Raw genomic sequence first — 26,246 nt, 5'->3', positions numbered from 1 at the left:
AAATGAAACTCACACCTTTATGTGCAATTACTGTCTGGTGTCATTCAGTACAGGTTGTACCTCAATGAAGAGATTAAACTACTGCTTGCATACTCAGAGACATGATTCCTACTGGGTAGTATACATTGGATAAGTATTCTGAATACATACAGGAAAAGATCTGTCAAAAAGGCAGCTTTCTTCTTTCAACTGTTAATTTTTAAACAAATATATCATTTTAGTCAGCTGACAAGCTTGACCAACTTTAGTACACATAGTGATCAAGACAAGTGTGTAGGTCTGTCAGTAACCACTCCAGGTTATATTCAAGGACCACAACTAAATTGGTGGATGCTTTACGCCATTTGAAGCACGTTTATCCCTTTCAGATGTGTCAATATCTTGTGAAGAAAGTGAAAAATATGTATTTTGTATCATCATGCATCACGATACAAGTCGATGTACGTCTTCCTGTGCATGCAATTTCTGGTGTATCATTTCATGTTTAGACATGACAAATGTTTCCAAAGATGCTATAAACGTTGCCTTTTGCAAATGGAAAACACTTGCTTTCAACACAAATTCTTCAAAACCAATATCTTAAATTTAAGTGAACCCGTTTTTCGTTTTGACAGCTAGGGTTCAAAGACTCACCCCAATGGCGATGACGGCGTCGATGACTGCAATCAATACACAACATGGTAATTTGACCAAGCCATTTCAAGCAGGTGGAAACAACCCATCTCGGCCACAGAAAATAGGTCAAATTGTCACAATAAATTGTAGTGTCCTTAGGAGCCAAAGAGACAGCCAAATGACACAAAAAACACTCTTGATAGCTTGGAAAATATCAATCTTTTTTTTTCACTGTAAGTCCTTTTCTAGAATTGTACAATGCAAATTTCACAACATTCATAAAAGAAATGTGTCTTTCAGTAACTAATGCCTACTTGATACATAAATTATGATGAATATTGAAGGCTTTAAACTTAAAACACTTCTTCACATTTACACAAAGCCTGATACATGTTTTTCACCATATATTCTCCAATGGTAACGATGCAGTACCAATATGAACCAAATGGTAAAGCACACACGAAGTGAAATGAATGAAAGAAATCTTGTCATCTGTGTCAGAAGATGCACAATTTATTCCAACTCAGTACTCTGGGTTCCTCTGGTAGGCCAGCCAACAACAGTCGCTACTCAGTGTAAATTGCCCGTCCAACTCGATTATGTCACCCTCCATGCTAGCCAATATCACGGACAGTGCTGATCAATAACCAAAAAGCACTGACTGTCTTTCAGAACTCAATGTTTTTACTGAAAGAGGACATGCAATTGTTTGTCGTAGCCAGAGATTCCCAACTATTCGGACATGATAACAAGGTGTTCGAATTGCATTCATCTTCAGAAATCTCCATCACATTGATTTTGCCCAAGTATGTGCGGCTGACATTATGGTGTGAAAGCTCTGTCTACTCATGTGATACAGATATAGATGTGTATTGTGGGTGCCTGACAACAACAGGGTGTGAGGGCTAATGGCCACCTGTTGGAAGAGTGGGGCATATATACCCATGCTGTTACAACTAACCATACCCAATGAAAAGAAATAACATGGGAAGTTAGTGAGGATCTGTTTAAACATCACATTTCACTTCATCTGCTCCAAATGGCATTAACATAAAATGTAAACACACTTATATTAGCCTATCTACATTTTGAAAACATAGCCTCAATAAATCAGAAGTAAACCGATGATTCAATATCAAAAGAATGATTGGCACAGCAGGAGAGTAGACTGTAAATAAACTGGATCCATTTGATGAGGGACAGGTAGGCCAGAATAGTGTCCCCCTGCTGTCACATGTGCATTAGTTCCTCTTCACTGGCTGAAGGAAATCCCTGTCAACAGAGGGCTCCTACCACCATCAACTAAATGCATTTATATCCCACTATCCAAACTTTCTCTCACAGATTACTGTGACAGTTAGATAACTTATTGCAGCCATAAATTTAAAATAGTGTTTAGGAAAGCTGTTGAAAGGCTGACATGACAAAGTGAGACTCTTCTGAAGCTTCTGGGTTAAAAGACTAAATGGTTAAGGAGTCACTGTATCCAGGAAATAATACTTAATCCATTTCTTACCAGCAGATTTCAGTGGGATTCCACATGTTCACACATCTTTAATCAGCTTGATTGATGTATGGAAAATGTTTCAGTGGTTTGGAAATTTGGATAATGAATCAGGAAGTTGCTGATAGTTGATGACAACCTGAATCACTCAGCCTACAATATGAATATTATGAACATTACAGAAATCAGTCTCACCACAAAACAGGGGGATTCCCCGTGTACCTGCCAGGGATGTAGCTCCAGTGTAAGACATGCATGTGTGTACATATGGTGTCCTTCCTGCAGCAGCAATTTGTAAATCTCACAAAAGTTTGATCCCTATTTAAAACCTTACTGTATCTGATTCACTACATTTTTCAAAAAATCCAGATGGTGGTTCTGAAGGTATAAACAACCTGCACGCCAGTTTTAATGTCTACAATAAATATGTAAACAGATAAATATAAACTCACAGGTTGTTTATCTAATCATCAACAATATAAAACCCTAATGTAGACAACAACAGAAAATCAGTGACTTCATTCACCACAACCATGTAACAAGAGCCCTGACGATTCTATTATCAGCCAATCAGAAGTTCATAAGTGGGTGCTGCCTTATCATTTTCGAGTTTATGAAAACATAAAAGCAAAATAATTGTTTAGTTAACCGAAAAAAATGCCACAGAATCATTTCCAATATATTTATTTCAAGTTGCATGTATCTGTGATTGTACCACCAACTAAAAACCTGAACAAAATCAACTCCTTTAAATACAACTGCAACAATGCAAGAAGATAAGCAAGTCATGTTAAGGAGTCTTCATCATTACAAAGGTGCTCTTTCTTTTCGCCCAGAAAGAAAAAAGAATCTCGTAACCTGTCATCCATGCCTTCATAACACTGAAGAGAGGTAATGCTGTTTAACTCTAAGGATTGTGGTTTCACATCAAAAAAATATTTCTAAGACCTGCATGAGCCATCTAGCTGCACAAACCAAATTGTTTCCACTTTGGAGAGAAACTGTGAATTCCAATTAAAAAATTTATTACTTAAATACATTAGTCAATTTCTTCAAATAATCCCAGTGGCTTAGAGTTTAAAGTTTCAAATGAAGTCCTCTTTCCCCCTACCTTTTCTCTTAAAAAAGATGGATTTGGCAGGCTAAAAAATCCACTCGCCTGTTCATATCAACCTGACTAGCAAGTGACAACGTGTCCAGGACAAGCAAGAAGTGAGTGAATGCTTGTCCTACTGAGTGAGAACAAATTTCATCTATCAATTCATTTCCAGTCATTTTCAATAAAAGCAGCATAATTTCAAACCTGAAATACACTTTCATATTTCCTTCATTCTAAGTTATAAAAGCAAAATACATCTCACTTATATCATTAATAGACATCATACTTGGCAACCGTTCGTTGAACAAATATACAGAAAGTCAAGAGTTTCACAGAAAGTCATGAAACTAGTTTTTAAAGGGACCTGAACAATCCTACTGTACACCTACCTACCTGTTGTCTTTAGCTGATTCCTACAGAAAATGTTGGATCTTCTGACCACTTTCACCTACACAACTAGCTGACTTGTAGCTAAAAAAGCAAATCCGTACTCAATGAAACTGTTAATTCAGTATTTGCTTCCATTCATACCTGATAAAGGAGTAATAATGACAGATAAAAGTAGATGGCAGTGAAAAAAGACTTTTTTTATACTGTCTGTCACAAACAGCATCAACTCAAATGATATTTAGAGAAAACATCTGAGAACATAAAGCTTTATAAAACTCAAGAGGGTAAATCATAATATTGCAACACTGAAAACTTAAGTACAAAATACAATTTTCTTGCACTACAGCCAGGACAAGTTGGGTTTATGAAAATGTTCAGGCCCTGGACCGACTACCACTTTTATTTCATTCATACTGGCAGCAAATTGTACACACATTGACAAGTAGCTCGTACACATTTTATCCAGTCAGAAATATCAACAGAATGAAACAAATAATATGTGGAGAAGTGCTGACCTTCTTGTACAAACATAAGAGTCAGTTTCTGAGATTCCACAGGGGGTTGGCCCACTATTGGCTTCCTCTCAACAAGACCTCAAGCAGACCAAGCTTCTTCCATAACAACCCCAGCTTGCTCAACTCTCTGTTTTCACCATGTTCTCTACCAAAACACCAGCCAGGTAACATAAAACCTGGGGGAAATGCTCCCTTCCTTCAGTCAGCAAGCCATTACACTGTAACCATATCAACATCAACACAGATACTTCTTGTATAGAGAATTCATCAGATTTTCACAGATGCTCTCAAGGGTTGCCCTGAAGTTGTTAGTGTTACTCAGATAAAGAGCCAGTGGCCACGGTAGTTTTCGACAATTTATATTATTCAATAAGGCATGTAAAATTAAGGACACTCCAACATGAATCAGGGATTGGGGCATATATTTGAATACAAACAACAGAAAGTGCTGTATCCATCATGTATTATGACGTAAACGGAAGAATGAAACAAATGGGAGAGGTTTACAGAAATGTACCTTCAAATACAAGGAATTCACAACAGGTTACAGTTTTCGAGCTGACAAAAACATGGGGTCAGTGTCAAAACGGCACCAAATGCTACTTTGTGATACTTACTCTTGGAATGGCATGTCATGTTGCTTGTTCAAAAATACTTACAATTTATCCTGTAATTGATTTTTTTAACCTTTATGCAGATTCAAAAGTCATTAATTTCCTATTTCAGTTTTTAAAAAAGCAGCCAGCCATTACTCTAAGAGAATGTTTTGCCCATCATCAAAGCAAAGCTGAAACTGGCTGATCACCAAATTCATGAATGAGAGAGTCACAACATGTGCCATCTTTTACCATGATTGTTTCAGATGCATCTTCAGATTCTTGACACTGCCACTATGTTTTTGATTTGCAGTTTGTAAACCTGTGCCCATATTTGCCAAAGTCAATCAAATGGCCTGTTGCACATGTCAGATACTGCAACAAAGCTTTCTGTATAAAACACAGGAAAACAAAGTATGTTGAGTGAGTGTGTGAGCGAGTATGGTATTACGCAATATTCCAGCAATATCATGGCAAGGGACACCAGAAGAGGGCTTCACACATTGTACCCTGTGGGGAATTGAAACTGGGTCTTCCGCGTGACGAGCAAATGCTTTTACCACTAGGCTACAAATATACTGGCTGTTAAATATTTGCAATTAAATGATTGGAGCAAACACTGACCATATATACAATAAATGCCCCCACTGACCATATATACAATAAATGCATATGGTTATGGGCCATTTGAACCAACAAGAATAAATATATCTCAAAGGAGATACGACAATTACTTGTCCAAAAAGAAATAATTGTCAGGCAGCTATTTTTAACACTGATTACACTGGCTAGGTCCTGTTTAATTAGGCAGATGCCAGTCAACAACAGGTAAACTGTCAGGTGAACTGAATATATCTATCCAATTATAGGGCACAGTTCGACATTAACATAATCCTGCTAGTCTCAGATAAGCAAAATTCATGGTGCGGTAGTGATTTTTAATTATTGATTTCCACATTTAGGTAGATCACAACTCTGTAACACCACTGTAACCCACACCAATTAATGTCTAACCCTATATATTGCACATATTACAGGGAATACCTTTATTAGCCATGGTCCAATAACTTTATCACGCTGACTCATAACAACATGTAGACAGTAAAGCAATAAACTAAAACCTAATTCACAAGTTAATCTGATCTTTACAACTTCACTATTTATCTGTGATTTACATTATCAATGTGAAAAAGAAGCATATATTTATTACTCGAACAGAAACTCATATGTAACTATTCAGTTTCAGTTTGACAGCAATGAAACAAATGTATGCCATTACGCTGAAGAGTAGTATTCTCCTAGATCCAGAATGACTTCAAGCAGAACCATTCCAAATATTAAGATGATGTTAACGTTTTGGGCTACAAATGCTCCTGCCATCAACATTAAGCCGGGTGTAAAATTAGATCCCACAAAAACTGAGCAGGCTGCCCTAGTGCTCTGTTCAGCTTAGCAGACCTGTCTGTGTTCGTGTTTCAGGAACAGAGCTGAAGTCTCTCGCTTCAAACTACTGGCAAGGTACGAGTGCATCTCCCTTCTAATACAAGGCACCTTTTGTATGTAATAACAGTTTGATAATTTGATAGATCAACACCTAAGTCCAGTGAGGAAAGAGTATAAAGTATTATAAAATCAGTATTATAAAATCAATGAATATTGAGTACAGTTTAACTAATATTCTACACAGAAGGTGAAGCTTCGTTCCTTTGATATATCTAAACATGGTTCGTTTTAAGTTGTCCTAGCACAAATACAAGAGCTCTTGATATAAAATAAGACAAGTTGAAAAGGCAAATTAATCAATACAATGTGACCAGTTGGCGTTGATCCTAGTTACTGCATACCATCAAAGGCAGCTAGGGTACATGAAAAACTCATTTGTGGATGACACTGGTGAAAAATAGGCCTCAAGCTCTAAGTTTCTTATCATAAACTAACTGATCAATCGCCTCAGAAAATGTTTCATTCACTGTCTCATGTGATTAAGAAACTAAACTGACATATCCCTTGGTGGAAACTTTGATGTAGAATGTTATCATTTCCCAAGTCTAGTAGCAACAAAGCAGAGAGCTGGAGAACAGCAGCACTTTCAATATGTGATCAGTTTATATGCCGCATTCCTCCTAGGGTTTGTGTTGCCACTTGGTGCTGCTGGTGATCAATTCGTCATGTTTGATAAATGAAATGCCACCAGGCTTGTAGCAATGTCATATGATAAGTAGGGCTGAGAGTGGAATTTAGTGTTGACAACAAACACTTGTTACACCGTATAACAGCTTAAAATAGCTCTCTCACACAAAAGCCTTCATTTAGGGTGAATACCATATCACAGTGATCAAACAATTCCAACATGTGCAGGGAGTATTCACATAAACAAATGTCCTGGGGTGTTTGTTTTTTTTTAAATAACTAACATTTCAAAAAACGGGTTCATAAATATCAAGCAAAACTTTTCATACAGTAAACTAAGATTGTAACAGATCAAGTTTAGTTTGTTAAAATTGTAGACTGTTAGTTTTGACCAAAATATACAGTCAGAGGTGAAGAAAAAAAAGTTAGTCATAATGTGTTTGCTATAAATGTAGTTTCCTGTACTGTATTTTCTTATCAACAACATAACCTTTAGAAGGTGAGATTGTGTTGTAAGGGTTACTGATAGAGCAATAGAAATGACAAGTTATGTTAGTGTGTAGTTAATCTAGGGGCACTGGTTACTGGTCCCCTTGATAAGAATAGGTGGGGTTAGCAACAGTCCGCTACCTGCTGTCAGGTCCATAATCAGTCAAGGCAAGGTCACTCTGATGACACAAACCCAGCCATTGTCCATTACTGACTGAATCAACAATCGATCTGCCCACCAGACTTCTGGATTGTCACCAACTCTATATGTCAAGACATGTAATCACATTAATGAAAAGACCATTGGCAAGCTAATGTCCCAAACCGTGTGTGTAAATAGTTAGGAGCAACTGAAATAACCATTCTCAACAGCAAATTAAACAACAGTATGAAGAGCACAAGCTGAGAATAATCTGTGATTCAATCAGAGGGTGGACAACAGAAAATGGGAAAATTTGTCAAAATATTCCTCATGGTATTCTTGAAACACCAGACTAACCCGGCATCAATTAATAATTCAAAGACAACAATTCATCTGCATCACTGTCTGCAAGAGATGCAACAATAGAGATGCCACGGACCAGGTGCCCAAGCACCAGATTAGGACAATCATCCCTTGCTATCACAAACAGTATTTATCAAAATCAGTAGTCACATAAATTGAATTATTTTGTATGATAATATTACATTACTGGTCAAGCAGGCCGCCATCTGTTCATTCAGGGAGATATCTTCCCATGATCCTCCAGGCAAGATGGAAGGATGCTGTCATATCAATTACACTTCAAATTTATCTAAAAAGTAATCAAGTCCTGTGACTAACAGGTTGGATTAATGATGAGACATAACATGCATCTTCATCCGAGTCACATTGGAACAGTAACAGAGAAACAAGACAGCAAACTACAACGGACAGAACAATGGATGTTATTTCACAAGAAAGTCAATGTCAAAATACTGTTTCCTTATTCATTTTATTTACATTAACTGATGGAAAGTTTGATCTCAACAACTACACCATATTTCCTCTATTAAGTAGCCACTCCATGACTGAAGTGGTACCAAATCACACCATATTAGCTCACTGAAAACATTAACTGAAAAAATAGGTGTCAGGACAAACCATCGCTTTTTCTATTTTCACACATTAATAACTATTACCTTTCACTTCCATGTTGTTTTATATGTTGTTTTGATTGCATATCTGTCATGACTCAGATAGATGTTAGGAAGACTGTATAACCTGGCAGATATTTACAAAGCTGCTGACACATTCTGACAGATGATGTGTGGAAATACATGTATTTTGTTAGCAACCCTTCTGATATTTGCACATCTCAAGTGTAACTCTATATATGTCAGCTATTATATCAGTGCTGGCAGAACTTAAGTAAATTGGAGTTGTTGAGAGTACGGAGTGGATACCACAAGCACAACTGTGGGCAGGGAATGCCAAACTTGCAGCGAGGCTGAGCTTCAATGAACTGATTTGTTGATTCAGTTGGGTAGATTACAAAGATACATGAATATCGTGCAGTGTCCCACTATTCCACATACCCTCAGTATTTGGCAGCTTGGGCAAGAGTAGAAGAAGCAGAACAAAGATAATGACATATATGCTTTCATCTATCATCAAAATAATTTGAGGTTGTTATGTGATAATCTGTACGGGTATTTTATGTGAATATGTAGAAAGCATCATCAAATTAGAAAAAAATCCTAACTGCCAACATTTAAGTTCATCTGGCCAATAGTTGTGATATTAATTCTGTTTAGATCTTGTCAATAAATGAGAAGGTTTTCTGCCATCACAAAAGACCAACATGAACTATTTAAAAACTTACGCAAATGACATTTTAGAATGAAAGGAATTGCCAGAAATACACTAATATTGACATTACTGGTAATAGTATTTCTTGTATACACCTTTTCTCTTTCATTAATGGTATGACATTACTTATATTGTCAAAACCTTTAAATGTGTTAATCAAAATATAAATGAAATTGCAAAACCTGTTATTCCAAAGTGCTAGGATAAGTGAAATAAGTATTTTTTTCTGTGTTTTCAAAGAGTAGGCTGAAATGAATATACCAAAAAGGAAGGCTGTTGGTATTTTCCTTTTTCCATTGCTTGAATTGACTTTTGGCTGCGGGTATAGGAAAGAAAAAATGTAAGTCAATGTTTATAATTTCCAAACTTTCTTTACAAACGCATAACTTAAAGTAATTTTGTTGTCCTGACAATTCCACATGACCAAACCTAACATGGTCTTGGGCATAGTCTGCTGAAATCTGAACATTTTTTGCCACATAAAATATAAATGACAAAAAAAGAATTACAATTGTTTCTTGAAAGTCATTTGCACTTGCATTTGCTTTATATATCATCCCAGTCTTCATTAAAGTCTCACAATCTCACAAGGTGATTCATGCAGCAGGATCACAAATGAAAATTCTCTGAATACTTCCAATCAACTATTGATGAAAGAGTGTCATTACCATGGTTATGTGCATTCCCACTAAAATATGCAGAGGTCACCACACATGATCATGGAAATCATACATTATGTGCAAATTCTTCATCCACTCATCTCAATGACACATCCAAATGGAAATTTTAGAATTCAAATTATTTCAAAATTACATAATAGCTTACATACTATCTCAAAATTCCAGAAGTGGCCACTCGAGTAATTCGTGAAGCTGCTAGATGAACAAAACTGCTGCCACAATCGTCTACCACACAAATCTACAAACTTGAGCACAAACTCCAGGACACAGCATATTCATTTTTTGGTTAGTTTTCTAAGCAGTTTTTGCTCTGTCTGCTGAGCAGCCAGCATCCTGTGCACAGGTAAGAGTAGAACAGACGCACAAGAAAAGGGGAACAAGAAAATATACTGCCAACAACTACCGACAAATGCAGACAAACTTTACAAGAACACATTGTACAGAGGAAATTAAAACATATTTATCCATTCATGGAAACACTTCTTAGAAAGACCAAAAAGATTATTCAGAAATCAGCATGATCAACATTTCTGTTATAAGAAAATGACAGCTAGTTATCAACATGTTGCTGGGGAGGTAATCAAGGCGAGGTGACAGTGTGCCAAATGAAGATGAGGCGCTCTCCATGCCTTAGTGGTCAGCACTGTCATACGAAACCCCAGTAGCCTTCCCATAATGATTCTTCAATCCCTTGAGAATCATCAGACATCAAAACTCACTCTGTTGTGAAATTCTAGACCCCTTTCTTATCCATCAATTCTCAAACTGGTCATGTCGTTTAATTATTATCTAAATTCATCATAATTGGTTGGAAGCTTGTGAAAGCTGATGAATAAGATAAATAATACTCCCCTCATATCAATGTACTGGTAGAAATAATCCTATCTAGCAAAGCCTGCAGACAAGCAGATACACTCTAAACATAGCTAATGTGACAGTATTGTGTTTAACAAAGCACTGACAATCAATATTGCAGAAGATGCAAGACAAACCACATGTCTCTGTGGCAACTGTAGAGAACACTAACTCCTTACACTGGTCTCATCATCATTTGCTAATTCTGTGTTCAACAACAAAACAAACACCATACATGATACACTAAACACAATAAATAATCTGGTAATAAAGTTCATCGTCCACTATTAGGCCTAAAAAAAAAAAGCTTGTGGTTCCGATTTCCCGACCGACCCACATAATAAATTAAATTTATTTTCTGACACATGAGTAATGTAAAAATATTTTGCAAAAAACCCCAAAAACCCTACCTACCTACCCTAGTTCTGAAATGTAGGAAATCGGAACCACAACATTTATTTTGGGGGGCCTTATCTACAGATCAGCCATGATAGCAATTGCAGAATACAAAATAAATTTATCAAAAGCTGAAGTCAAAATAACCATTTTGAAGCTAACCAGTACACTCTTACTGATTCCCCAATGACTACAATCACAATACATCATAAAACTGTTCTTAACTTAACTGCACACTGAAAACTTCCCTATTCTATTGCACAATTTCTAAAAAATATTCTAACAATATAACCCCTTTTAATTGTGTAAGACTGTACATACTTGTATTCCTGCATAGTTACTTAGAGACAACAACCTATAAGCTTTTCAAAACCAGCCACATTCACAAACTGAATATTACCATGAGAGAGGAGATATTCCTAATTATCTAATGGCTTGACAATTTAATCTTTTAAATGTCAAACACTAAGGTCATGAAAACAAACTGCTGACAAAAATATTCTGCATTTGGTATCATGTTCAAGTTATCCTCGGCTTTTCTCATTTTTGGGTTGCAATAGGAACTTGAACGGAATGATATTTCACCAACAAGAAGGCATGAGACATATGTTCACAGGATGGGTTTCCCACCACAGACTGAGACCACAAATCTTTTTTCCTTTTTTTTATATTTTCTAAAGCAGATGAAGGGTCATCATAATGCACAAATTGATAGCAACAAAAACATCAGATGATTCATTCTGAAACATCATTATTAAGAAAGAAATGAAGGCCGCATGACATACTTTGGTACATTCAATATTTGTTTGTGAGGGCCAATTTCACATAATAACCCATATATGTTTTAAGTATCTAAAAGAGCAGAGTTGCTGTGGGGTCCCTTGTTACATACAAACATTTCTCTACATGGTGACCCTGTGGAAGATGACGTCAAACCAACACCAGGGTGTTCCAATTCCTTGTGTTCAACTACCAATCAATGGCTAAATTACATTACCAGCATGGTAAGAGCAAGTATCAGATACCTACAGTGCACATCTACATACACATAACAAATCCAGTGTAAAGTAAGTTGAGTATGGCATGGAGGACAATATAAACAAAATGAAGGTGCTTAATGCACATTATGAAAAAAACCTTGGGTTGAAACTAGTAACAACAAATGTAGAAAACTTTCTACATTTACCATCGACATGAAGCCATTCATCAAGTCAGAAGATGGACCTACCTCATACCATTCCAGATCATAATCAGTAATAATCGGGTCCTGATAATACTTATCTAAATGGAAAAAGTATGGTTGATCAACTTGCAATCTTGTTGGCACACCTAAATTCCAAAGAGCACACCTAACAATTTTAATAATGGCCTGAGGGATTTTTTTTCTAAAATTCATTGTTATCTCAATGTGCTTACATATCTGCCTTACCTGTCCATGATATAGGCACCCCTCCCAGGCAGACATCTTAAGCAAACATTTTGGTATCAGGTATTAGAAAACTAAAGCCTAGAGCACTAGACCTTCAGTTTCCTTGTATTTGAACACTGGTCTCAAGTTTCCCCTGTTTGAAGATCCTGTGAGGCCAGTGAATGGGTATTCCATCAAGTGTGCAGAAATAAAGTTTCACAACTTGCTTACCCAAACAAATAAAAGGTGTCACGAAATCTAAACTGGTGAACTTTAGAAGACCAATGCCACATAAAAGGCCTGACAACAATAGGGCAGGTGATGCTTGGAATAGCTGAGAGCCTGTACCCACATACTGCTTTTTTGTCAAGGTTGTTGGAGTACATAATATATCTCACATATGTCTGAATGATCACTTCATGTTGTGATATCAGATGGTAGTACAGTTTTAAACGTCTTCCTAACATCCTCCAACAGAAAGTAACTATGGCTTTGTTATATTGCAGCAACATTTTGTCTCATTTCATACACATTCGCACAAAAGAGCATATCTAACTGGCTGATAATGAAAACTCTTCTCAAAGCAAAAGCAGGCTGTCTGTCCATTGTTGTGTTTCTAAAAATAAATGTTAAGAGTCGTCAGCATTGATTTTGTTGTTTCCCAACAAACAACCACATTACAAGTAGTTACACTTGAAACTAATATTTCCCCTATGGAGATGAATCGCATTTTACATCAAAAAAATCTCTCTGACAGCATATTCTAGTGTTCATGCCCTACTTAAGGAACATTCAAAGGTACTAGTTAAGTAGTCATGTGAGAAATGACACAGATTGTACAATTACCTTGGACAAGCTGTCATTTATTTTCTATGAAAAATGGTTTTTCATATCTCTTGTTATCTCCTATGGCCTAGATCCCTTCACAACATCAGGAATCACCTTCATAACTCATGTATATCTCCTGGTGTTACAGCAAGATCCATTCACTTTGTTGTTCCCATTACCACTAAACCACAGACTCAGAGTGATCCCTTCTGTTTACTACACGAACAAAACACTGACACTGACAGGTCCCGCACATGAAACTTATAGTATACCAAATATATGTCCCTGGATTAAAAAGAAAATAACCCAACTGATTTGCTGCTACAAAATTAAGAAAAACATCTTAATCTCAAGATACATACAGTTCAATACCCAAACTCATCATCCAGCAAAATATGGCGGACAAAAGATTGAAAACTGAAACCCAATATGCCATATGAAGTTTCCTTGATCAATTAAATATATATCATTTGCTATGAAACATAGTCCAACAAACATGGCACACCATGCAAACAAATGGCTCCATACACTCGCATTCCACCTGCAACTTTAATGAAGTGAAATCAAGAAGGTGAAATCAAGTCATAACAGCATTCCAAGCAAGCTGAAGCACCAAAGCTGATGTAAACTGCAATAACCTTTGTCCTCCAATCGGCCACTTGTTTCCAACACTAGACCAAGGCTATTACCTCCTATGTACAAATTACACCTAATTTTCACCTTTGGTGACATTTATAACACAATTGCCTACAAACCTGTTTGCTCTGTAGATGAGGTTTAGCTTTCTCAACCTAGCCGTCTCTCTGATGTGTACTGACAAGTACAATTTTTAAACATTTTATTCATGTTTTCAGTTGTTTTATTCTGCCAGTGTTGTGCCGATAAAATAAGGATTTTTTTTTTCAAAATGACAGAAAGTTTCATTATTCCACCATGTCAATTGACATGTTGAATTATCTAGCCCTTAAACCACACTCTGGATAATATTACAAAGTTAATATTCATGTACACTTGGTTATTCTTTTTGCACATTTCAAGGAATGGTATACACCTCCACCCTGCCTTCACCCTCTAATTTCAAACCACACTACAATACTGTAAATAAACAATTACATACAAAATGACTATATGGGTGATTAACATGAAGTAAAGACATTAACATATTTACTGTCTGCTATTTCAATCTTCAGCAACTTCAACAGTGTCTGGTAAACATATGAATGGGAGCACATTTTGGAGTCCTTAGCTTGTAAATTCAGTCAGTTTCGCTGACCCAGTCCCTGCCAACCATGGTCATAAATTATTCTCCACCATAACCTTTTGTTTATGAACCCTCCAAACTGAGAGATAGGGCATTTCACCTTTAAATGTCATGATCTCCACTAAATTGATTCGAGGTTAGTGCCATACAAACACACAAACACTACTACAATGCCAGGGTACCTCATAATGAGTGGGGGGATAAACCATATAATATCCTAATTTTGGTACAAGCTATCATATCAGATTGCAAATGGGTTATGGCTCAGGAATTTAATGGGTCCTTTATACAGAGCAGGACTGGATGTTATAACATTGTGATGGAAAATTCATAAATAATTTTAACAATATTACAACATAGATCACAGAAAAGGTCATCTCCAGAAAATATTTAAGCCATATTTAAAAATTTATCGACCATGGTCAGACTATATGTGTTAAAAAGCCTTATACTGTATATTCTTTAGCAAATCTTTTCAAGAATACTAATGTAGACACTGTAAAATCTGTTGCCTTGTATCTATTTTATGTTAAAAAGATTATTATAAACACACATGAAAGCACATTGTGCCCCTGACTACACTGACATTTCCTTTGAATGTATTTTGGGCCTTTGGCCTTTTACTGCAAATAAACTCTGTCTGTCTGTCTGTCTATATGAAAACCAAAATGATATTCAAGGAAATCATAAAACCTTCAGTCATCTTCTTGCATGTCCAACCTATCCAGTCTGTTATTAAGGCACACTGCACTCAAACAGCTAGTCTCTTTGATGTCAAAACATAAACTTAGCATTTAGGGTCTTCCACTGACTAAATTAGCATTTGTTGCTCTTTAACTAAGGGCAAAGTATAACCGTGTAAGACTCATTTGCAAAACAATTAACTCCTGCCATGGATGCTCTGATTTGTAATCTTTGTTGTTGCTTCCAAATGCAGGGTCCAATATGAGCAAGTAATAGAAAGAACAGAAAAATGTTGGCCTCTGGAAAATAATAATACTCCTTGTTTGTTGTAACTCCTAACTGATGAAGTGATATACAATGATACAATGATACTGCTTTGTGGATTCCATTCTAAAAGGTCCTGCTGGTGGAACTTCAAAAACACCCAATGATACTTTAGTTTCGCGTAGGTCTTCACTTCCACGACATGTACACCTGCACACCATCTAGGCCCCTTGCACTGGTTAACTCTCTGCAAATCAAATTTATTCACTCCTTGAAAACATAATCCAGGACAGGCCTGGTGACCTGATCGTATGGAAGTACTCAGAGGCTGAGGGAACAGCAAACTTAGGAAATTTAAATGTTTGTTGTGGCAGACGGGAAGTAAACATCAACTTTTAATTTTTCAGCCTCAGTTAAAATTCTCCCCACCCCAGTGAAATTGAAACCTGCAGATTAAGTGAGGTGAAAAAAACTTTGTATTCTTGAGTGTGTGTGTGTTATTAACACAGTGAAAGTTATGAGGATACATATGCATGGTCACAACTGCTTGACAGTCGGCACTCATCTTAAGGAGACATATATCAAGTTTCAAACAGACCGAAAACAACATCTGAACAAGTGGAAACTGTACTCAAATTAAACTCTTCAAAAAAGGAGGTCAGGTGTGTGTGGGTTGGTGCTGATATTAAAATCTGATGACATCACATTTTATTAGGAAATAATGAAAAGAAAACATCTGGACATTCACCATATTTGTTCAAGCAAAAAGCCAAGTTTTAAAATGGATATGAGTATGAATTTGAATAAAAGCCTCTAATCTCTTGGCTAGCAAATAAAGACTTAAGTATTTTGTAGTGGAAGCACTTGAACTAGATGCTCTCTAATCTCACAAAGAACCAGGCCAGGCAGATGGTGGCAGGCCCTGTCATAACACCCACCTACAGGGAATGGTCCTCAGTTAATAACCAGCAAGATCAGAGGAAGCCATACACCAATGTCGCAACCTGTATTCATAGCTTTTCACATAATGGAATTGTATTTGGGAAGCATTGAGAGGGTTGTAATCACTGAGAATAGCCAGCCCATGAGGTAGGTGCCCAAGTGTGAACAAAGCAAGAAGACGTGCACTGGAATGTGTGGAGAAAGCACAGCCATCCCAGGGCCTAGCCTTTCACACACTGTCAAAGAGAAGCTCACACAATACACCCCAAATTACAGCCTATCCAACAGGGCATTACATCGCTTGCCAAGACTGCAAACAATCCACAATCACGAAAAGTTTCAATAAAGCACCTTGAAATGTAAGAAGTGATGATGGTGTACACTTGATGCTGGAGAAAGCTGACATTTCAACTATTGATACCTGGTCAGTTATACAAATTAGGCCCTTCTACTGTTACATTTCACCTGACCACAGGTGGAGACAATAGCTCTAACGTGACTTTGTGTACTAACTAACCTCCAAGTGAAACTTGACTGAAGTACAAGGCATCAGTTGAGATCTTGAACGGATCAACAATTACCAAGTTCTGACATAACACATCAGTCATCAGCAATCTAACCAGACCTGATATTCAGCCCTAATTTAAGTCTGCAGCAAATGTCAAAAGTCACAAATTGAGAAGCAAGTTCCAATTTCATGTTTAATCATATACTGGGTACTGGTAGTTATAACAGATGTGATGGCTTTGTAGAGGTGACTTGTGTTTCAACAGGGCCAATATAGAAGCAGAGGCTCAAATGTTTAGTTAAATACATTCTTGCAGAGTGTAATGTTAATGATATATGTTAAAAAACTTTGACTTTGACTCAAGTCTTCATAAGATATCATTGGTGACAAGAGGAATAATATACCATATTTAGATACATAATTATTTTATATGTTCCAATTCTAGTTACTAACAGACAAACGTGAAAAACTCTAGATAAGCAAACAATTCAATCATTGTCGGTAAAAACCTATAACTCAACAACTGTGATTGATATAAAATAGCAATACAAATGTATGAAATCAAAATCATTTCTAGTTTTTGAGAGGGCATTACAGGTATGAAACCCATCTGAGGATTTTTACATATGTGTGCCTGCATTCAGCCACTAAGCACTGTGGCTGATACCTCAATTTATAGAGGTAACACTTAGGCTCTAAGTTTACAGTGAGCCATGAGCATTGCCTTACCATTGGGACGTTCTCCTAATTACTAGCACTACTAGGGGGCGGTAGCAGCTCATAATAATAGCCTCATCACATACTTAATGACTCTCCACCTACTTGCCCACACAACCCATTCTAACTCTACACTTGACATGCAAACATCCAAAAGCACGTCCGGATACTTTTTACTCTCTTCACTTCATTCAAAATTCAAGACAGTTTATTTACATATAGGTGATTATTTTTGTTGAGACGTGATTTTCCAAAAGTTCAGTATGGTCTGGCCAAATATTAAAGAGTCCAAACCAACTACATTTAGCACTTGCCAAGGATTCGTGTCTAGAGATAACTTCTTGCTGAACTACCTTCATGTGTTTAACATTCACACACACACAGAGATATCTAATTATATTTTACAGACAAAAACAAATGTGTAACTAATAAGTTGACACTACCTTGCATAATTTCATAATTTTTCAGACTACTGAAATTCAGTTTTAGTTGTACCATTTTAAAGTATCAAATATTCTCCTGCAATGAAATGATTAAGCATAAATTAATTCTACACCAAGGTCCAATGAAACACTTTAACAATTTTCCCAATACAACTACAAGTTTCGTCTGTGGAAGAAATACTGGTAGTCAGGGCTTTAAAAGTAACTCATCAAGGGTTGTGTGTGTATGTGTTGGGAGAAAATCATAAGCCTTGTCTCCCAATAGACAAAACAATCCAGAATTCAGATGGCTGCTCGGCAAGACCAATCTCCCCACAATGTAACAACTGACACAAGATTGAAAGGAAAACGGGAACCTCGTTTGATTTCGACCCTTTCAATTCCAAACTACAAATTGAATTCTGCTGCATCTCAAGGCAAGTGTTACGTTTATCAAATCACGGATGACTGGGGACAAATTCATGTATACCATGAGCAAATTGTGATCTAATATTTTCGTGAAGATGCTACAATTTAGTCGAAACGGATGAACAAAAATCCCGTAAATAAGCAATGTAGATGGTTGAAAAACTAAACCGTCATCCAATTTGTACTTTGAATATTTACATCTAACTATTATCAACATAATAATTCTGTTCCCTGTTAATCCATTTCGGGACTGACTCTTATTTATAAATACACAACATTCGTTCTTACACTACAAACTGTTACGCGCAATTTTCTCAGTTTCTATGATCTGCTTCGAGCCGCAAATTCGCGACATTTGATGCATATTCTGTCACATCAATCAGCTTATGATCTCTAGAATAAACATGCGATTCAATTATACCTACTGGCCTTGAGATAGCTGAGTACGATATCTCTGGAATAAGCATCGAAGAAGTAAATGAGTTTTGTGTGATCTAGCTCAAGAAATAAAATCGGTGCCGTTTTTTCATGATAGCAAATAGATCTTTATGGTCTTTTCCATAACTGATTTCAATTACCATTCGCATTGTTGCAGTTGTACAAACCAATGATTTGATGAAAACATCAGATAAAATATGAGCACATAATAAATCCGTAAAACACCCAATCTCTGGGGATTAGAATATGAGATAATCCGAGAGAATCCATCCACACAGGACCGTCCCGTTGCAGATTTTGTCCACTGGTACAATCCGTTATATGAATATTCTTATGATCTTTCCAACGTTGATCAAACAGACTGATTATTAACACAATTCCACAGTATCCGTGATCTCGCTAGGAAACAGTCGCTGTCTGCAGAAGTCCCAGTGTTTTGGTCCCGTTAGTGATATCCGTCAAGCATGCCTGTCAGCGGCAGGCGAGATCACATCGCTTCGGACGCTTCCATACACAGAGCCAACTCCCAACAAAGGCTGTAATAAACTATTTTGAATACACAGGTAGCTACATATGCAATAATTGCTCACTCACCTTCTCTGGCATATGATATATCAGTAAAATAAAATAAATATCCAAGAAAAATCGGAGCCCAGATTCGCACAAGCCGTCGCGGCGCCGCCATGTTTAACACTGCTTCTAACTTCATTCTGGGCATGCTCAGTGAAGCTCCTGGGCTCATGAATATTTATGAGGGTCTTTTTACCACGACCAACTGTGCTCGCTGGAGTGTGAAATGACACAAAACAATTCGGGTATTTGAGGGGAAAGGCGATTTGGGGCTATTTCTGTGCTCTGGACAGCGGCTTGAAGCGATCAGGGCTGTTCAGTAGCACTTTGAGAGTGGATTATTCAAGAAAACGATTTGATAATAGAACTGACAGCTGAATCGCAGGACGTGTCACTCAACTGATGTCGAACTGTAGAGGAATGTGAAAAAGGAAACTTTAAATTTAATTTTCAGATATTTCTATGAGGTGATTAATTCAAGTTTTATTGACCAGATAACAGTTGTGTGAAATAAAGTCGCCAATACAAATACCTCGCGGATATTTGATCTATATAAATACAACTGGTAATCTCACACCCACGATTTAGAGAAAAACACATCCAACGGCCTTTTGTTGTCTGTACAGGGTGAGTCTCGTCAAAAGAAAAAGTGTTTTGAAGTTGATATAACTGATTAATATCGTCCAAACACGAGTCATAGAGTGGCGTGTTACTCAGGGTGCTCGGAATGTTCATATATTCTTCCCTTGCCGCGGGCAGCGTGGGGCGACTGAGAAGTCGTTCAGTCCCTGTCTACTTGTCACCTGTGAAATGAAAGGTAATTAATATGAGCGCCGAGCCCATCACCACCAGGCCCAGGTGAAATCCCTCCCGTGACCCAAGTCAACCTTGCTGTATAGCTGCAGGCAATATATATATATATATATATATATATATATATATATATATATATATATATATATGTGTGTGTGTGTGTGTGTTAAAAATGTCCACACTCCCTTGGTGTCATTATTGCGTGAAGTTAATTTACATACTGTATCTGCTCGATTAAACGCCGGCTATGTTTATATTTTATATAAAAGGGATTCTCCCCGTTTCTATCTTTGCGATTGAATACCTGGGCTAAACAGTGTCCGAAAGCGCTACATGGACCAACAATATATGTTTATACTGGGGAATTACACGATGCGTGGCTTTTCCACTGGACGAGAAACTGACGTTCATATATGAGTGCTTTTTTTCAGTACGTGGCTTTCTGGAGGTTCGTACTATAGTGGGTTAAGACGAAGTGAGAATGACTAACAGATTATTACCCACAGGGTTAGTTTATGAACATGTGCCCGAGGGCTAATATCACTTCACGCGCGCCAGTGGATTGTTTACGTCATCTGACCGGCACTGTAAAGTCATTCCAATCTAATTGTGACGTATTATTTAAATGAGATCACACTAGAAATGACGTCATATGTGATGATTGGTGACGTCTTTCAACAATTGTGGTTTTCCAAGACGGCGGTCGAGATCCAAAGGGAAACTCAAATAGATCAAGACATAGTCATCAAAATAGAAAGCGTAATACTCGCCTGAGTGTCAGGCTGATTTTACGAAACGAGTGTTTGAATTACTGTACAAAATGATATTGTTAAGTTAAGTTTTATCCTGGTCAGCCCAAATGTTGTACATGTAAGTGCCCAAACCGGCAAAGCCATTTTACATTTATGTAAGGATATCTTATATACCTTATCGTGTTTTTACCTCTTACCCGTGTATATTATCCATTTTAGTTGGGTTTTTTCTCATTTGTATTATAAGTAAATTTAATTTGTACTTTTCTTAATGTTTCGTTTCTCATAACTCAAAAAGCCAGTATGCCACTGGTGCGAGTGTGATAATATCTGTCCCGGGCCCCGTTTCACAAAACTCTCGTAAGCCCAAGATCTCGTAACTTTTCTCGTAGCATTCGTACCTCCTATACTGTAACATATGAGGTACGAATGCTACGAGAAAAGTTACGAGATCTTCGGCTTACGAGAGCTTTGTGAAACGGTGCCCAGGATGATAGTGTTCCTGCACCACGGCCCTTATCATCAGATGTTGCCTCAATGACTTAACATATTTACCTTCCTGTATGTAAGAGTTACCAACAAGTGCTTCAGGACACAGCGGGGTTTCAAAGAACGAACAACTGGTCGTCAGTATCTCCACGTTTGTTGTGTGTTAGGGCCATCTATATTGGTGATTGGGTGGTCATGACTAACTGGGGGGTCATATTGCCCCTGTGGCGATAGAGTATATCGTTGCTCATGCAATCGGAAACTAGTTGATCTTGTTCGTAATCGATAACATATGAAATACATGTACCTTGCTGGAACTGGAAATATCGTTAACTGCAGGATAAACAACGCGCTTGAGTCTACACATCGGCTGTTTATGATGTTGTACAGTGCCGCTGAATCTCGCTTAGCGTGCAATATTCGGCAGCTTCCACCATCTGCAGATACGACAATGTAATACTCTGCTAAAGCGTGTGAATATTAATTATATGATTTGATAAACAAACATATTCGTCAATATTATTGTTTCATCGTGTTGTGACCTGTTACGCATAAATAGACTGTATAGGGTAATTTCGTGAGTATATTAGATTTGCGTGTCCATTATGCAAAACGTATTGACTGGTTCCTACCCCTTCTCAGTGGTGTTTCCCAAATAAAATTCAAATGAAATAATTTATAAGTTTTGCATATTTGGCGGTATTCAAATTTTTCTCATGGAAGCCATACAACTCGTAACAGTGGAGTGATCTTCCTCTACAATTCCGCTTTGATCTCTTCACAATACAATGCTATTACTTGGACCTGCTTCGACAGCCCTTTGAACACGATTCAGCTGCCAATTTTAATTTCCACGTTCATCCATATTAGACATTTAGTGATTATTTTCAGATGTATGATTCAAACTGTACGATAGAACACTGACTTCACTTCCCAGATTAAAGTATCCTATATTATATTTATCAGAACGACTATATAAGATATAGTATGTAACGTTCAAAAAGTATTATATGTTTTGTGTTGTGCATAACACTGAATCGTTGTACAGATCCTATAAGCCAGGGAGCACACAGTTGTCTGTTTACATCTATGTAGGAGTAATATATAGGAGTGTTTCTGAAATCGTGTTTACTGTTTACAAGTAAATGTGGACACATATGTCATATCTAATGCCCTCGATGTTTATATTTGTGAATATGACGTTTTTGCTCAACACCTTTTACTTCAGTAACAACGGAAATCTGTTGGATATTTGGAAAGGAAAATCTCATGTATAATTATGATCTCGCACATCAGTGAATTATGCTGTTTTATTGGTTTTATTGGATTGCATTAACGCTGCTCATTGCAATAATCTTGAATGCCACTACTCCAATTCTCTTCACCCAACCCAAGAAAACAGTTACGGCAATCGCTATATACATGCGCGTTTGATGTATACCATTACTCACGGAAAGAGATATATCGTTCGTCACTTTGTGCCAAGAGCCTGTTCGTCACAAAAGTAGGTAATGCATTCCAATTTGACAGTACTAATTAAGTAGATTGTGTTGTTGATAAGAACACAATGTATCCTATATAGACCCTAAAGAGTGTTGAAGTACAGATGAATGAAGTATAAAACACAACGCCGCAGCTGCCGTCTAACATACGTTGGGCCTATGTCCAGTGTTGGATGTTATATAAACATTTCACTGTCGGAAACTATGTTTCCTCGATGATTTTATTTTGATCACAGAAGTAATATCACATAGTTTATTATTGCCATTTCCATCATGTGCACATTTGAATCGCTTTGAAATTAATAATATTTCATATTCTATGCAGGACAGAATAAACGATAAATTATGACAAAGCATGACATTAACATCAATCACAATATGTATATCTATCTGTGTTCGATCACTTTGCCTACGAAGAGAACCAGAGGCCTTCAGTATATTCACTTATACGCGTAATATCCACATATTCTCTTTGGCTCATAAAACCCGAAACAGATCACCCTGGTCTTTTTCGGTGATAAAGGATTTTTTACTAAAAGTCGTAAGACCCCATGTTCTCCACTATATAGTATGTTGTTAAAAATATAATAATTTATCCTGATAACTTACCTAATAAAACTAGTTCGATGAGGACCTGTTTTTATCAGTTAGTCGGTATCTTCTTCCTGAGAAAAAAAAGCTGTTTGCTTGATCTGTAGCAGTACTGAAAAAAACCCAGTCCTGCCCCTAACAAAAATCTTCCCACCCCTCTCCCTGCCCCTTTTTATATCAACCGTGAATTTCAGGCGGTGAGTTCCTTTAGGAGATGTTTGTTTCAGGGGATCGATCTACAATGAGCTCTTTATTCAACACAAAATATTTCAAAATATAGTTGATAAGCGCAGAACCGAATCTTGTTTACTTGCAGCACTCATTCACTCGTGGATAGGGTGAGCTCGGGGATAGGATGAGCTCGGGGATAGGATAAGCTTTGTGGAAGTTTGTTGAATTAACTTGGTGAACAAATGCTGCTTCCCGGCCACCACTGAGTTTCGGTGCTGGGTACTCACATTATATACTTCCCGGTTCATCACAGACAGTTGTGTAACCACCCATGTATTTCTACGTGTGGCCTCATTAAGCTTTAAGTGCTTGGCCATAATTGAAGGTGCTAACAATATAATATTGTCCATGACGTCATCTGCGTGCAGTTGCATAGATATGCAAATTTATACCGATTTTTCCGTCGACAAGTCCGTCATGCATAAACTCGATCGCAAGCCAGAGAATGTACTTGCACTGTAGTCCCATTGTCTTGGCGGTGTTGTCGCTGCACAAACAGGCCCTGGTAGCCTCCTGCTTGTCAGCGTTGGAATTAAACCAGCCAAGTCCCGCGTGCCTCAGCCATGGTATTTCACTACCGCAAGGCCCACACCAAACAATTTCAAAGGTTCTATTGTTTATCTCAGTTTGCCCAGCGTGGACCAAGGAAGACAATTTGTTTGGTCTCCCGTCAGTGCTGAGTCGACCTTCGAGGTCAGTGCTGGCCGTGTTGCGACTTCTCTGCTTCCACTGCGACGTTTCTCAGCATAACAGACTCGTTGCATAACATGGCGCGCAAACTACAAATTATTCTTCAGCGCAAACTTGATACCGTCTTTGAATGTTTGTTTTTTGTAAAGCAAACTGATTCGCAACAGAAAAATGTGAAACTTCCTATTTACTTGTGTGGACTCTTGTCTGCTGTATGGATTCAATGCAAGAACACAACACATATATCTAGAAGTATTAAACGGAATCAAAATATCTGCTCATTTCCGTGATGGTCTTTGACGAAGGCTGCAAGCAGCAACCATTATTGTGTCCTCTCGAGGTATAAAGTGGACTTCCTATGGTCGATCCACATGATTTATCTCTGATATCATCATGAACGATTCACGTTCTAATAAAATATGTCTGCCTAGCTAAACTTGGATAACGAACGTCTGCGTGGACGTGTACAATGTAGAGAGGTTGTCGAGTGAATCTACGCACCAAGCTTAATGCTTCTAATGTTTCCTTGTTTCTACAATCGCCTACGCTAATCTCACCACCAGGAAATATTGTTCACGAAATTATGCATAGATAGAACGATGTTTGGTGACCGCAAATTCAGAATAAAATCAAGTTTTCCAATTTACAAGAGAGAATTAATTTCTCCCATCCCATGTAATTCTCGGTCAAGGGTTTCCCTCTGGGATAACATGGTCCCTGTGATGGCTACCAAGCGAAATGGGGACTCCTTCATAATGAAGCAACAAACGGCATGCAACAGTCCTTTTGCATGCCATCATAAACGAGAAACATTTGCATAGCGATGATATCAGTTATGCCTCGCACGGCTGAAATGTGTAAAATATCAAAATGACAATTATCGGAGGGAATTAGATTGAGCAGGGGCAATACTCCCAATAGAGAGCATTCAACACTAATCTAGACGAAATAAATCGAATTTGGCGTAAAGCGAAACATGCAGCAAGACTTTCCCTCCACTATAGTATAGGTTAGAGCTGGTCTGCAAATGCCTTATTTAATAAGCATATCGACTCCATTAATAATAGTGTCACATCGATTTTCACACAAATTCATATTTTTTGTAGTCGCGTTATTTTGAGATTGCCCATTAGTCCACGGATAATACGGGTTTCATTCCATCTCCGTAAAAGACCTGAATAAGAATGAAGCAAAAGATGTTTAGAGGAATTTATCGCCAAATTTAAAAGGATATTTGTGCTCAAGTCTTAAATCTGATAGTTTTCAGATTTTAAAAAGAGGGCTCGGTAGAGCTATAATGGTCATTTCCGGAAATGACGTCATGACTTGGAATTGGCTTTCGAGTCCAATGTTATTGAAGGGTTTTCTGTGGGTCGCATCAGTTAACCTTGATGAAATATAATATAACGAAAACCAATTCACGTTAACAGTGCATCATTGTGCCTTTCAATATATGAAAAGGAATTTGAAGCAAATAGTTTTTTTATGAAAACAATCGAATAGTTTATTTCGTCCCAGTTCACCCACTCAGACGCAATTTGGTCCACAATAATTTGTTGGGCCGTATAGAGTCACTCACACACAGTTGGACAATAGTAATATGTTGG

The 26,246-nt window shown here is 37.4% G+C and overlaps 1 protein-coding gene across 1 annotated transcript in view; it reads right to left on the bottom strand.

Annotated features, from left to right (window-relative positions):
• The window catches only part of LOC124279729 (ephrin type-B receptor 1-B-like), a 98,631-nt gene extending 78,945 nt beyond the window's left edge, over positions 1–19,686 (bottom strand). The window contains exon 1 of the mRNA XM_046715591.1: positions 19,596–19,686. Coding sequence (XP_046571547.1) covers positions 19,596–19,686 — 91 coding nt within the window. The remainder of the gene's footprint in view (positions 1–19,595) is intronic.
• Between the last annotated feature and the right edge of the window lie 6,560 nt (positions 19,687–26,246).

This window comes from Haliotis rubra, unplaced genomic scaffold (genome assembly GCF_003918875.1).
Source record: "Haliotis rubra isolate DU_JTF1 unplaced genomic scaffold, ASM391887v1 Scf255, whole genome shotgun sequence".
NCBI classification, from domain to species: domain Eukaryota; kingdom Metazoa; phylum Mollusca; class Gastropoda; order Lepetellida; family Haliotidae; genus Haliotis; species Haliotis rubra.
This window is presented reverse-complemented; position numbering and strand designations above follow the sequence as displayed.